This window comes from Uranotaenia lowii, chromosome 3, assembly GCF_029784155.1.
Source record: "Uranotaenia lowii strain MFRU-FL chromosome 3, ASM2978415v1, whole genome shotgun sequence".
NCBI classification, from domain to species: Eukaryota; Metazoa; Arthropoda; class Insecta; order Diptera; family Culicidae; genus Uranotaenia; species Uranotaenia lowii.
Window position 1 is genome coordinate 18,226,660 of NC_073693.1, and position 15,516 is coordinate 18,242,175.

The window sequence follows — 15,516 nt, forward strand, 5'->3', positions numbered from 1 at the left end:
CTAGCCGGGGTTCTGGGAGAAGTGAAATAATATTCGCCAATTGGTTCCGGCTCACACTTGAAGTTGGCGGAATATAAACCGAGGCTAGACAAAGGTCTTGACCTTTTATTCTAGCTTGGCAACTAACGACTTCAATACCTGGAGATGGCTGTAGTGGAATACGATAGAAAGAGTGGCATTTCTTGATCCCCAAAAGAACACCACCCCCTCTTTGACCATCACGGTCCAGGCGAATAATGTTGTGGCTGTGGAAGTTGAAATCTACGTTAGGAGAAAGCCAAGTTTCGCATAAGGCGAATACATCACAATTCAAATTGTGTACCAAAGCTTGAAAAGAGTCTAATTTTGGTAGAATACTTCTGCAGTTCCATTGTAATACAGAAACAATTTCTCTTCCCTCATTGAATGAATTAGCCATCAAAAGAAATTGTTTCTGAAATGAGGGTCATTGTAAGAGCTTTCTTTTTTAAAATTTCTCTCAAAAGGGGTACAAACATATTAATCATAGTTCTCCATCCTGCTGGTACACTGAAAAAGTCCAGGATGAACGCAACAATTTCCGAGAATTTCATCTTACCATCAGCCGAAAAGCTGGGAAAACTATTCGACGATGGATCAGATGCAGTATCTCTCGAAATTGTTGCATTCCTGTTAGCTACTGATGGGCCTGAATTCTGAAGGGAAGACTGGGGTTTTGACTTCCCAGAAAGTGGAGGGAAGTCCTTCGGGGATGGATTAAAACCCGGAGGATTCTGAATAGGAGGGGAAGAATTACTATTTCCACTTTGAGGATTTCTTTTAGTTTTAATTTTGCTGGCAGCTAATAGGGGTTGTGTGTTAGTTGTGCGTTTCCTTTTTGGAGCCTGTGAAACATTTTTATTAAAGGATGGCCCAGTTGATGTTCCTTCACATGGATCCTCCCCTTCGGACTCATTCTCGCTTAGAAGGCCAAACTGGTTTTCTGAGACGATTGGCAAAGACTTCATCAGCATGTCTCTATATGATTTTTTAGAGCGGGTTTTCAAAGAAGTCTTGATTTTTTCCCGGCGCGATATGTACTTCGGACACGCCGAGAGAGCATGAGATTCCTCGCCTGTGCAATACAAACACTTGCTTACTGCTTGTATTTCACACGAAGCTTCCTCATGCTTCTCCCCGCACTTAGAGCAGCGTGCCTGATTGCAACAGTAGGCGGCCGTATGATCCAACTGCTTGCAATTCTGGCAGTACATGACCGAAGGCACATAAAGTCTCACAGGTAGACGAACCTTCCCGATCGCAACGAAATCAGGAAGTGCAGTGCCGGAAAAGGTAACACGATAGGAGTTCGACAGGGAAAATTTTCGTTTTTCCCCCTCGTCATGAGCTGATTTTAGCTGCCGCGCGTCCAGCACCTTAACCGTGGGAAGACCAGGGTCTTTGAATCGGCCAACCCCGGACTCCACAAGATCATCGACGGTCAAACCCTCTTCGGTTACCACTCCGTCAATTTCCACGTCACGAGCGGGAACGTAAACGCGGTATTCGATCGTAAACTTCGGGTCACAAGCGATGGTATTTGCTTCCTTCAAGCTACCAACAACAATGCGCATCTTGTGCGGTCTCATAGGCTGGTAGCTTATTACGGAAGGGTAAGATCGATCAAGGTCCCGTGCAATTGAAATCACATTGGGTGATTTCCCATTCGGTTTGGACCGGATGTAAACCACCCAAGGTCCCGTCGATTCAGCTTGGTAAACCCGACGGCGAGGGGGAGGTTTAGGCAACTCTTTGAGGGTGGTGTTTGTTTCAGGTAAGGTTGATTTTGGCAGATGAACATTATTTGAAGGAGGGGAAGAGCTACCAAATTTAAAAATTTTCGGTGAAATAGCTAAACTATAGGGTTGTGAGGAGGGGGAGGGGTTATTTTCGGTATCCGAAAGGTACATCGGTACGTGGGGTTCGTTATCCGAGTCTGTTCCGTCGGAAACGGCTTCTTCGGAAGCATTTTCTCCTCGAAATGGGGGATCTTTGCCCGCCTCGCCGTCGTCATCCATCAGCCGGCAATTTTCCAAACTGATGGGTATATGCGGAGAACAAAACCAATAAAAGATTATCTATATATGTGTTCAGCTTAATATAATTATCTATAAAAGATTTAAATAATAATAAATAGTAGAGAAAAGAATGGAAAACCAATGAGAAAGGAAAGAAAAAAAAACCAAATAACTTTTGAAAAAAAAGAAAAAAAGTTTTTGAACCACTCTAGCAAACCTTCACCCAAGCCAGCCAACAATGTGGTTCTTTGTTTGCTGACGAATGGGCACAGCACCAAGGGTATTGTGTTTAACCGGTAGAATTTTCCTAGTGGCGGCGTTCCAGTTGATATTTTGCTGTTCCAGGTAGCTATCCGGTAACGGCACGTAAGTCCGGATTATCGGATAGCAGCACTAAATTTATTAATAACCGAACTGCACTTATTGTATCACACACTTTTGTTTCACGGTATGAAAAAATACTCGACCGTCTCCGATGAGTGATGAGAGCCGAATGTTTGGTCATTTTGCTTGTTTAAAAATCTGCAAGCATGGCTGTCATCGAAAGCTGAAACTCTTTCAATTATAGTTTTTTTTTCATTCTTCACTACTAGCTAAGTTAGAAGAAATAAAATTTATTCAATTCCCCTTAGCGCATTCACTAAACATTATATACTGTATATTTTGTTTTTTTTTTATGTTGTAATTTCACTTCAACTGGCTACAGCAGTTTTTTAACGGCCCCTAATTCAAAAGGTTTGATTTTTTTTTGTTTTAATTCTCACCAAATTGCAGTCATCAATCTGTTTCCTATTTTAATGTAAAACTAGTGTAAGTTCTATATATCTATTTAGCCTTTAAAGGAGCGATCAGATTTGTCCCGATGGCTTCTCCTACTAATCTCGCTAGGTTTCGTCTAAAAATGTACGTTCGTCGTTCAATCAAAGCCGTTTTGGTTATTTTAGTAGGTTTCAAAAATCTACACCGATTAGCTAAAAGTTCGAGCTTCGCTGCTAGTTCGTTTGCTTGATTCGAGCCCTAAAAACTGCAGCTCTACTGGATTTATTTTTCTTATTTTTTTTTTCTTCTTTCTAGCAGTAGGTAAATCTTTATTATCAAACTATTTCGTCGTCCAACGTACGCTCTATTTTTTTGTCTTTACTTATTGTTTCAACTCGTGTGGGATATATACTGGGAATGCATTGCTGTTTTTTTTTTTTGTAAGTTTTAAACTTAAAGTAGGTATATACTCTGATAAAATCAATATTCTTTTTTCAATAAGTAACAGATCGTTTTAAAAAGTTTCTTTAAAATAATCGCTAATTTTGTACTAATAATAACAGTGAAAACTAAGAGAAAATAAATGGCTATTAAGATTCGAAATTGTTTCACATTCGTTTTATGGAAGAACGGCCGTTTTCGGTCGTTATTTTATTGCAACTTTAGTTGAAATCTTAAAAATAAATGTAGTACGTATCAAGATATATTGCTAAAATAAGGATCATTTTCACAAAATGAGATCACAATTTTTTCTACCAAAAATCAGACAGTAGTTTGAAATCGAGAGTCTTCAAAACGCTTGGCAAAGAATGTTGCCGTTAAGATAGAGATATGGAATGTTGCTAGCCAAGTGTCTTCAACTCACTATGATATCAAGAGATGTTTAGCGATAGATATGGATTACTTAAGTCAGTATGTAAAAATCGTCCCTAGTCTCTGGACGAACACAAAAGTACACATCGTAAGGACAACGCTTAGCGTATCTATCTTTTTCACACGATACTATAGAGAGGATATGGCAGAATAAAAAAAGTTTACCTTCTTCCGAATCATTCCGGAACTCGGGTGTTGCAGTTTCCGTGATAGACCTTAATGGCCCCCTCGCAGTGGAAATAGCTATCGAACACATTTCCGTAACCGTTTTCCTTCCACCAGGTGCACAGCTGCCGGTTCCAGATGCAATCGAGCCGATAAATCAGTCCCGGGAATTCGAATCCCATCAGGGTGTAGAAATCCTGATCGCCCAGGTGACCCTTGAAGGAGTACTTTTCCACCATGTTTTTAACCGATTCCGGTTTGATAATCTCTTCGTAAAGGCGCGACTGCCGGATGCGATCCAGCCGCAGCATGACCACCCCGGAGTTCAATCCCGGATAACCGTGACGCGTTTTGCGAGCCGTTCGACCGAAGAAGCCACCCACCGAATTGGTAAGCAAGGCGCTGCTGCTTCCGTTCAGATAGTACGGGGTGCCAAATAGGGTGTAGGGGTTTTGCGCCCGGTATTTGAATAGAATATGCAGATAGACGGGTGTAAGTTCTGGGGCTAGCCCAAACAGGTGGTCCGGATTGAAGTAATCGAACTGGTCGAAAAGTTCCTTTACGGAGGAACGGAAAACGACGTCGCAATCGATGAGGATGGCTCGCTTCATGTTGACGTTCACGATCCGATGCAGACCCAGTGAGATAAGGAACAGTGCGTCACTGTAGTAGCTTCCTGAAATTAATTGTGTTGAGATTAGTTTTGAGCTTTTGGCAGAAGTAAAAGATCTTAAAATGTTAGCCAGGGGTATTGTTTGTAAGGATGTTTTAAATCTTCTTTAAATCTTGCAGCGTGTAGATGTCGATCAGGCGGCAGCGGCTTTCGTAGCTGGGAACCCGAAAAGGGTCTTGCCAGTTTAAGTGTCAGGAGGCATACCTTAAAAACGTCGTTGGATGGCTGCGATGCTATCAGAACCGTTTTGATAAAATGGGCACCAAACTTCAGAAGCTTATTCAAGGATCGAGCGAACCAAACTACAGTAAAGACTCTTCAGGCAGTAGATGTCATTAAAGTCCTAAGTCATGCGCAAAAGAAGACCCAGGCTTCTGGAGGCCTTATCAAGGATGTAGTTGGTGTGGATCTAAAAACCAACCGCATGTCAAGAATCACACCAAGATCTTTCACGTGTTGAGCTCGAGAGATGGCATCGTTTCCAAGGAAATAAACGGCTGAGAACGGACCTCGTTTGCGGGAAAATGATATTACTGCGCGTTTACTACGGTTTGAAGGTAAGAGGGTCAACTGGTTCTGCAGGAAGTTCACAACTTCGGGGCCATTGATAAAGTAGTACAGTTTCAACTCATCGGCATACGCTAATTTTAGTCCATAGATAAGTTGCAGCACGTCATTTAAGTAGGTCAGGAATACTATTGGCCCTAGATGACTTCCCTGAGTCACGACTGATACATAAGACGCTACAGGAAGGTAGCTGGTATCCCATCCGGGCCCGTAGAGAAGGAGTTTTTGAGCTTAGTGGCTGCTTTAGAGATCCTCGACTGTAATACCGTTTCAAGAAAAGCCCAGTAGCTAAACAATCCAGTTGATCGTCGGTTATTGAAGATGTATCGAAGATGCTCGAGAATTTATTTGCAAAGAGATCGCAGATTCCGGAGTCAGAGTTCGTCATGATGCTATCCAGGAACATGCAGGATGGTGTTCCAGGTTTATTCCGCTGATTCTTGACGTGATTCAAGAAGGATTCTGGGGCTAGTCTTGAGGTTTTGCTGAATCCGGCTAAGATGGTTTTGATACAACGTTGACTGGCTTTTATAGCGGAGTTGAGTTTGCGATATTCTTCCTTGATAAGCGGATGAGCGGCTGGGGTAATAATGTCGTGTTCGCAAACGTATAAAACCGAAATTTATAAATTCCGGAACAACTGTTGAATTGATGGCAAGAACCAGAATCGGAGTTTCAACAAGTCCAGTCGCGGTTTTTTTTTATCCGTCGTACTGCTATTATTTTTTGCGAAGGTAGCTCTTTCAGAAGCACTTCCTCCGACATCCTTTCGACCTCGGTGCATCGAACTACGAATTTTCGGCTATTTAAACCAGGATAGCGACCAACTTCGATTAACGTGTCATCGATGAGCGTAGTTAAAGTGAAAAAATTTCGGGCTCGTTCTTCGCTGCGAATTTTCAATTCTTATTCGGCAATTCGAACCCTTTTCTCGCGTTCAAGAACATGAAGTACAATCGGTCATGTACACCCTGAGGATCTATCCATTCCGACATGGTTCTATCTGGATGATACTTCCGGGAGAAGGACTCGTGCCACCAAAAACACACTTGTTTAACTTTTTTCTATAAGACGCGAAACAAGAGCCTTTCTTTTTTAGTTTCAAACGCGTTGAAGTATGTCCGATTCCACTGAAGGTTGAAGGCAAACTGGCTTATATTCGGTTCCACATGCAATTTAGTCGTTTAGTAGTTTCTTTACCAAATCGTGGGCTTATATTCGAGTTTTTTATTTTTTTCTTCTGTTTGTTTTAGTAGGTCTATCTAGACTATAGCATTATAATCGGTTCAGGATTTAGTCATTCTTTGACCAACTTTTTCTCGGAATCATTTTTCCTAGGATTGGTCGTTTTTTTCCTGACCTTGAACTTACTCGCGATGAGCTTCTTGTTAGTTTAGGTTACTGCTACGTTCGTGTATTAACATTGGCGAGGACCTTTTTTTCGTTTCAGTGTTTCATCCTTTAGGTTTCTTTACTATAGGTTCAGTTTTACTCGGATTCAAAATTTCCCCATTTAAGTTTCTTCAACTTGAGCATAGATTTATACTTGGATTCAGGATTTTGTCACTTTGAATAAGTTACCTAACCATGAGCTTATACTCGTATTCAGGATTTCTCATATTTGCTTAAGCACTGCCAAAATCAGCGATACTTTTTAACAGAGTTCCTACTCCTAAACTAATAATTGAATAGTCAGACAATTATGATATGATCTATCTGAAAGAAACGAACGATTATAGATGTATGAATGACCCACATATTACCTGTTTTATAGTTGAACAGCGGCAGCATACTCTTGACGATGTCCTCGATCTTCTCGGCGCAGTCCTTCACATCATAGAGCGTATAGAACACGATCGCCTTCCGGTAGTGCTCGATCTGCTCCTTGATCAGTTCCTCCGCCGACAGTTCACTCTGCTCATCTGTAATGACGTGCAAATGCAACGGCACAGTTGCATACTTCAGCAAACTCTTCAAGAACAACTCAAACTTGTTCCGTAGAATCTGATTCTGACCCTCCTTGGTGTAGATAACGAAAATATTATACTCGGTGGCATTATTTTCCTTCGGGATGTATCTGACCCGTTTGAGTTCATTCGGTTTCAAACCTATAGCCACTCCATTGCTTCCGATCAAATGAGCCGTCCTTCCAGCTACAGCTTCCCCGGGCAGGAAGCTACTGTGCCCGGAACTTCCACCCGGATCGATGTTATCCTTCTGGAAAATCGTCAAAATATTCCTACGATTGAAAATGCTACTATTCGCATAGATGATCAGCAGGAACCCGCTGGCAATGATCAGCACCAGCAGGATTTTATTCATGCTCATAAGATTACAATGGTTAGGCTTCTTCCGGCTTCCGTTGGGCGGCAAATGGTTCAACTTTCGAAGCGCTCTTCCCAGGAGACCTATTTTGAAGGCTTCTTCTTGTTTGCTGTTTTTGCCCCTTCGTTAAATAATCTGTTGTGCAACTCCCCTGCTGGAGTTTTGCTGTTTCTTTTGTCGACCAAGCACCAACTTTCGTCGCCTTAAAATCTAATTAGCAGAGCGTTTAATTCACATAGTTTCCGAGTACGCTGTACTTTGCTGCTGTTGCACACGAAAATTCCGGAAGTCTCTTTCGACGGGGACACGAAATTAGGCCATAACAATTTATACGGATAAAAGAATCAACAAAAATTCCTGTGCGTGCGGTGTGGTGGTTCGATTTTCTTTAAACTTTTTTGATTTTTCCCCTTTTCGTTTCTCCTCCCACGCACTTTGTATAGAGAAAAAGGCAAATAATGAGCAAACACTTGGAACGAGGGGTGTGAAAATGGATAACGGAAATAAAAATATATCTCGGATTTAGGTTAGGTTTATAGGAGTATTATTCGTATTAAATATTATTTTTTATATTTTTCAATGTTTTAATTCTGACAAGACAGCAACAAAGAAAATTTAAATCAATTTTTCAAAAACTTTTGTGTTTTGCTGATTGTTTGATTACATGAACTTTGTAAGCCGATCAATTGAAACACCCCCCATAAAAAATGTCGATGACGAGTGTCTCACGCACACTTTTACATTTTGGCGAGGGATAGGAAAGTTACACCGTCTTTACACCGCACGCCGTTGTTTGATTGGAGATGTTCCTTATAAACAATTTAACTTAAATAAAATGGGAAATCCGATTCCCGTTAATGAGAAATGATTTCGGAAAGTCCTTAATTTTTATCTTACATATTTTCCATTAAATGACATTTAAAAAAAATTTACAACATTTATAAGCAAAATTAATGAAAAAAAAAGACGGAAAACAAAAATTACAGCAATGACAAAAATGAAAAAGTAGGCAAGAAATTCAAGTTATCAAAATCTTCAAAATAATAAAAAAAGTAAAATTAAAAAAAAAATTGAACTTATTTCGTCATTTTTTGTCATTTTTGTCATTTTTATCATTTTTGTGAATTTTGTCACTTTTGTCATTTTTGTCATTTTTGTCATTTTTGACATTTTTGTCATTTTTGTCATTTTTGTCATTTTTGTCATTTTTGTCATTTTTGTCATTTTTATCATTTTTGTCATTTTTGTCATTTTTGTCATTTTTGTCATTTTTGTCATTTTTGTCATTTTTGTCATTTTTGTCATTTTTTGTCATTTTTGTAATTTTTGTAATTTTTGTAATTTTTGTAATTTTTGTAATTTATGTAATTTTTGTCATTTTTGTCATTTTTGTCATTTTTGTCATTTTTGTCATTTTTGTCATTTTGTCATTTTGTCATTTTTGTCATTTTTGTCATTTTTGTCATTTTTGTCATTTTTGTCATTTTTGTCATTTTTGTCATTTTTGTCATTTTTGTCATTTTTGTCATTTTTGTCATTTTTGTCATTTTTGTCATTTTTGTCATTTTTGTCATTTTTGTCATTTTTGTCATTTTTGTCATTTTTGTCATTTTTGTCATTTTTGTCATTTTTGTCATTTTTGTCATTTTTGTCATTTTTGTCATTTTTGTCATTTTTGTCATTTTTGTCATTTTTGTCATTTATGTAATTTTTGTCATTTTTGTCATTTTTATCATTTTTGTCATTTTTGTCATTTTTGTAATTTTTGTAATTTATGTAATTTTTGTCATTTTTGTCAGTTTTGTCTTTTTTGTCATTTTTGTCATTTTTGTCATTTTTGTCATTTTTGTCAGTTTTGTCATTTTTGTCATTTTTGTCATTTTTTTTGTATTTGTTATTTTTGTAATTCTTGTGATTTTTGCCATTTTTGTCATTATTGTCTTTTTTTGTTTTGTTATTTTTGTTATTCTTGTGATTTTTTCCATTTTTTTTAATTTTTGTAATTTTTGTAATTTTTGTAATTTTTGTAATTTTTTTGATTATGGTCATTTTTTTAATCTTATCAATTTTTTTTAAATTTTTTTAATTTTTGTTATTTTTGTCATTTTTGTAATTTTTGTAATTTTTGTCATTTTGGTCATTTTTGTAATTTTTGTCATTTTTGTCATTTTTGTCATTTTTGTCATTTTTGTTATTTTTGTCATTTTTTCATTTTTGTCTTTTTTGTCATTTTTGTGAATTTTGTCACTTTTGTCATTTTTGTCATTTTTGTCATTTTTGTCGTTTTTGTCATTTTTGTCATTTTTGTCATTTTTGTCATTTTTGTCATTTTTGTCATTTTTGTCATTTTTGTCATTTTTTTCATTTTTGTCATTTTTGTCATTTTTGTCATTTTTGTCATTTTTGTCATTTTTGTCATTTTTGTCATTTTTGTCATTTTTGTCATTTTTGTCATTTTTGTCATTTTTGTCATTTTTGTCATTTTTGTCATTTTTGTCATTTTTGTCATTTTTGTCATTTTTGTCATTTTTGTCATTTTTGTCATTTTTGTCATTTTTGTCATTTTTGTCATTTTTGTCATTTTTGTCATTTTTGTCATTTTTGTCATTTTTGTCATTTTTGTCATTTTTGTCATTTTTGTCATTTTTGTCATTTTTGTCATTTTTGTCATTTTTGTCATTTTTGTCATTTTTGTCATTTTTGTCATTTTTGTCATTTTTGTCATTTTTGTCATTTTTGTAATTTATGTAATTTTTGTCATTTTTGTAATTTTTGTAATTTATGTAATTTTTGTCATTTTTGTCATTTTTGTCATTTTTGTCATTTTTGTCATTTTTGTCATTTTTGTCATTTTTGTCATTTTTGTCATTTTTGTCATTTTTGTCATTTTTGTCATTTTTGTCATTTTTGTCATTTTTGTCATTTTTGTCATTTTTGTCATTTTTGTCATTTTTGTCATTTTTGTCATTTTTGTCATTTTTGTCATTTTTGTCATTTTTGTCATTTTTGTCATTTTTGTCATTTTTGTCATTTTTGTCATTTTTGTCATTTTTGTCATTTTTGTCATTTTTGTCATTTTTGTCATTTTTGTCATTTTTGTCATTTTTGTCATTTTTGTCATTTTAGTCATTTTTGTCATTTTTGTCATTTTTGTCATTTTTGTCATTTTTGTCATTTTTGTCATTTTTGTCATTTTAGTCATTTTTGTCATTTTAGTCATTTTAGTCATTTTTGTCATTTTTGTCATTTTTGTCATTTTTGTCATTTTTGTCATTTTTGTCATTTTTGTCATTTTTGTCATTTTTGTCATTTTTGTCATTTTTGTCATTTTTGTCATTTTTGTCATTTTTGTCATTTTTGTCATTTTTGTCATTTTTTTATGTTTTTGTTATTTTTGTTATTCTTGTGATTTTTGCCATTTTTGTCATTTTTGTCTTTTTTTTTGTTTTGTTATTTTTGTTATTCTTGTGATTTTTTCCATTTTTTTAATTTTTGTAGTTTTTGTAATTTTTTTGATTATGGTCATTTTTTGATCTTATCAATTTTTTTTAAATTTTTTTTAATTTTTGTAATTTTTGTCATTTTTGTAACTTTTGTAATTTTTGTATTTTTTGTAACTTTTGTAATTTATGTAATTTTTGTCATTTTTTTCTTTTTTGTCATTTTTGTCATTTTTGTCATTTTTTTCATTTTTGTCATTTTTGTCATTTTTGTCATTTTTGTCATTTTTGTCATTTTTGTCATTTTTGTCTTTTTTGTCATTTTTGTGAATTTTGTCACTTTTGTCATTTTTGTCATTTTTGTCATTTTTGTCATTTTTGTCATTTTTGTCATTTTTGTCATTTTTGTCATTTTTGTCATTTTTGTCATTTTTGTCATTTTTGTCATTTTTATCATTTTTGTCATTTTTGTCATTTTTGTAATTTTTGTAATTTTTGTAATTTATGTAATTTTTGTCATTTTTGTCATTTTTGTCATTTTTGTCATTTTTGTCATTTTTGTCATTTTTTTATGTTTTTGTTATTTTTGTAATTCTTGTGATTTTTGCCATTTTTGTCATTATTGTCTTTTTTTTGTTTTGTTATTTTTGTTATTCTTGTGATTTTTTCCATTTTTTTAATTTTTGTAATTTTTGTAATTTTTTTGATTATGGTCATTTTTTTAATCTTATCAATTTTTTTAATTTTTTTTAATTTTTGTTATTTTTGTCATTTTTGTAATTTTTGTAACTTTTGTAATTTTTGTAATTTTTGTAATTTATGTAATTTTTGTAATTTTTGTCATTTTGGTCATTTTTGTAATTTTTGTCATTTTTGTTATTTTGTAATTTTTGTGCCTTTTGTTATTTTTGTAATTTTTGTCATTTTTGTAATTTTTGTAATTTTTATAATTTTTGGAAATTTTGTAATTTTTGTAATATTCTTGTAATTTTTGTAATATTTTTGTAATATTTTTGTTATTTTTGTTTTTTTTGTCATTTTTGTTATTTTTGTCGTATTGTTGGTTTTGAAATTTTGTAACTTTTGTCATTTTTATATATTTTTTTGTCATTTTTCTAATTTTTGTAACTTTGCAATTTTTGTCGCTTTTGTCAGTTTTTGGTCATCTTTGTTATTTTTGATGTGTTTTTTTTTATCATTTAAGTGAATTTAGTCTTATCAACCATGTTTTTCTAAATTGTTTTACGAATTTTTGGTGATGTTTTTTATGTTGTGTGTTTTCTCAGTTGCAGTGAAATCCTGGATATTTTTTTTCAAGGTATGTGAAATTATTTCTCAAAAAGGGTTAGGATTGTGTAACAACATTGGATTTTTCTTCTTCTCAACTTTGAAAGACACTTCTCATTGAAAACTTTAAATTTTCTACTTAAATTTAGCTCGGGTAATATCATTGAGCAAACTAAAAGTGCAAAAATCGGGTTTTCAATTTTTATATATTATAGCCACCCTACAGAACTTGAAAGTTACACCGTCTAATTGTTTAAGGTTCTAATACACGGTAGAAAAGCGTCGCGACACATTCCCAATTTTGACGTCTTTCGACTGCAGTCTTTTTCAGAAGAAAAAAAAAGGAAAAAAGTGTTCACCATTTGTGCAGCAAAATCCGGTCGTGTTCCGAAAAAATCTCCGGAAAATAGTGAAATAATCGAACTTCCCTCGCATCCATCGTTATGGGATTAAGTCACAGTATTTCGGTGCCCGGTGGCGGAACCGAGGGCTATCACGTTTTAAGGGTAAGTTCTGGGGATTTTGGTTTATTCTGGGTTTGTTAATTTGGAAGATGACGTGTCTGGTTTTGTGATGGATGTTTTGATTTTTATTGGCAATGAATTTTAAGGAGATTCTCGATCTTTTCGTTTTTAGGTTCAGGATAATTCGCCGGGGCAGAAGGCCGGTTTGGAAGCGTTCTTTGATTTTATACTGGCGATCGGGAATACCCGATTGGATCAGGACAATGATACCCTGAAGGAGCTGCTGAAGGCAAACATTGACAAGGAGATCCAGATGACGATATTCAGCAGCAAGACTCAAAACATACGGGTGGTCAATATTATGCCAAGTACCAGCTGGGGTGGCCAAGGCTTGTTGGGTGTCAGTATAAGGTTCTGTTCATTTGAGGGTGCGAATGAGAACGTTTGGCATATTCTGGAAGTACACCCGTCGTCGCCGGCCGAAGAAGCCGGATTGATTCCGTTTACGGATTATATAATTGGGGCGGATTCGATTTTGCATGAGAGTGAAGATCTGTTTACGCTGATCGAGTCACATGAAGGGCGTCCATTGAAAATGTACGTGTACAATATTGATCGGGATGCTTGCCGTGAGGTAACGATAACGGCCAATAGTAAATGGGGTGGAGAAGGAAGTCTGGGTTGTGGAATTGGCTACGGGTATCTGCACCGAATACCGATTCGAATGTTTCCCACCGATGGCAAAACTCCACAAGCTACGCTACCGGTTGCCACGAGTCAAGCTATGCAATCTGTTCCGACTTCGGTTCCGACAGGAGATTCTAATGCCAACAAATCTATCCCGTTTATTCCGATGGTTCCTCCATTGACCAATACCTTTGTGTCCGCACCTTCCACGGCACATTCGGACCTTCTAACAGTTTCCCAACCACCTTCGACCGAAACTTCCAGTCTAACGGATCAGTTTTCGAAACTGTCCACCAGCACCACAACAGATCAAGCAAACAACAACCAACACGTAACTTCGCCAGCTACTCCTGTCCTCAATCAGACGGTAGCTTCACCGCCAATTATTACCGGCGAGTCTTTTTACACACCTCCAACGGCTGTAATCCCGGTGTCATCATCGGCGCATGACATCAACGCTTCGCCATCCCCGGGTACTGACGTGGCAGCAACGATTCCCATGTACAATCCGGGAGCTCCTCCTATGACAAATTACTCGTATCCAGCTGCGCCACCTTCATCTCATCCGCCGGTTGTAAATCCGGGCGTGTTCGGTTCCGATGTTCCCCCGCCCTCATCGCTGGGTTCCGATTTCTATCAAAACTATGGAAGCGTTGGAGCAGCTGCAACTCTAGCTAGTAGTGTGAGTATTGATATGTTGAAATTTATCTAAGAACAACTTATTCTGATATCCTAAAAAAGAAATTCTAAAAATAAATAACAAAAAAAAAATGACAGAATTACAAATACCTAATAACATAAAATTTAAATACATTATTAAAAAAATTACAAAAAAAGACAAATTGTCAAAAATGATTCTAACGGCGTGTTTGTAAATTGATTTTTTGGGTGATGCATCGATTTTTTTTGGTAGATGTCAAATCACCTTCCAATGCTTTGGCATACAGTTTGTTTAATTTATGAACGCCAGCACCGATAAAAAAAAATACTTCGATAGAAAAAAATCAATTTACGAACACGCCGTAAGATCCTTATTTGAAATTTGGATCTGAAAACTGTAACTGAATTTTAAATGTGTTGAGTCTAAAAACTGAAACTAAATCAGAATCAGCAATAACTTTTTGAAACCTGAATAAGAAATTAGAATCTGGAATCAGAAGGCTTAAATTTTAATTTAATATTTGAGTTTAGTGAGAATCTGGATCGAAAATAAGAAATCCGAATTCATCAGAATTTTGAAATATTTTTCTCGACGTTTTTTTTTAAATACTTTTGATTGAGTAAGTTTTTTTTTTAAAAAAAAGTATGATTCTCATTAATGTTTCTTATTTATTTCTATTCCCAAAGTTCCAACCGGCCAGCCTTTCGTACCCGTCCAGTGTCGTCGATTTTCATCAGCAGCCTGGTCAACTTCCGGCAGCTGCCGCTCCCCAACAAATGTACGCCGCTGGCCAGGCCCCAGCTCCGATCCAGATGTACTCTACCTTCCCACAACAACAACAACAAACGACGATCCTGGACCCAATGACTGCACCACCACCGGTGCCTATGTTCCAAACTAGTGCAGTCACGACGCCCATTTCTCTCCCCGGAATGCCCCCGATCACGGTTAGTGCTACCATTCAGGCCGAAGCCCTGCAAGGACTTCAGTTCTCGACGGCCACCGGTGCCAGCTTACCGACCTCGGGACAGTAGGTTGAACGAGACAAAACAATGGCTGCGGTTTGTATATATTTATATCTGCATGTTTGGAAGCGCTTGTGCATCATTCTAAATGCATCCCGGGGGACCGATGATAGGTAAGTCCGTTTTTCGCTCTTTTCAAATTAGATACGAGCTATGAAAAAAAAGATAAGGAAACAACAATCGGTGCGCTTACTTTTGCGTTACACAAGTAAGAAGTTTTTTGCCTAATTTAATTATGTTGAAGCATTATTTAAGACTATTTTATCTTTAAACTGTTAGCACGTACTATCACGTACTAATCAAACGAAAAAAAATCAAATCAGATGATTATCTTTTCCGGAAACATTTATTTAACGTATAATTTAGTTAAATTAAAATCTAGTTTAAATGAATAAAATGAAAATTATTCTAATTTTTTGTTTCTGTTTTTGGTAACTAAACCATTAGAAAAATACAGAACCTAGATTTATAAACGACAAAGGCATTTTGTGGAATATGTTGATTTTTTTTGAGTAAACAATTGAACAGTATCGCAATAAAAGTTATCCTATACA

General features: G+C 35.7%; 2 protein-coding genes across 2 annotated transcripts; one reads left to right on the top strand and one right to left on the bottom strand.

Annotated features, from left to right (window-relative positions):
- Positions 1 to 2,620: 2,620 nt before the first annotated feature.
- LOC129756628 (xyloside xylosyltransferase 1) lies at positions 2,621 to 7,864 on the bottom strand. The gene is made up of 2 exons (XM_055753539.1): positions 6,837 to 7,864; positions 2,621 to 4,509 (listed from the first exon to the last, which is right to left on the bottom strand). Exons 1-2 carry the CDS (start codon positions 7,399 to 7,401, stop codon positions 3,845 to 3,847), a joined length of 1,230 nt encoding a protein of 409 aa, XP_055609514.1. The 5' UTR covers positions 7,402 to 7,864; the 3' UTR covers positions 2,621 to 3,844.
- Positions 7,865 to 12,474: 4,610 nt separating this feature from the next.
- On the top strand, positions 12,475 to 15,516 carry LOC129754403 (Golgi reassembly-stacking protein 2). The gene is made up of 3 exons (XM_055750464.1): positions 12,475 to 12,631; positions 12,762 to 13,958; positions 14,624 to 15,516. Exons 1-3 carry the CDS (start codon positions 12,569 to 12,571, stop codon positions 14,969 to 14,971), a joined length of 1,608 nt encoding a protein of 535 aa, XP_055606439.1. The 5' UTR covers positions 12,475 to 12,568; the 3' UTR covers positions 14,972 to 15,516.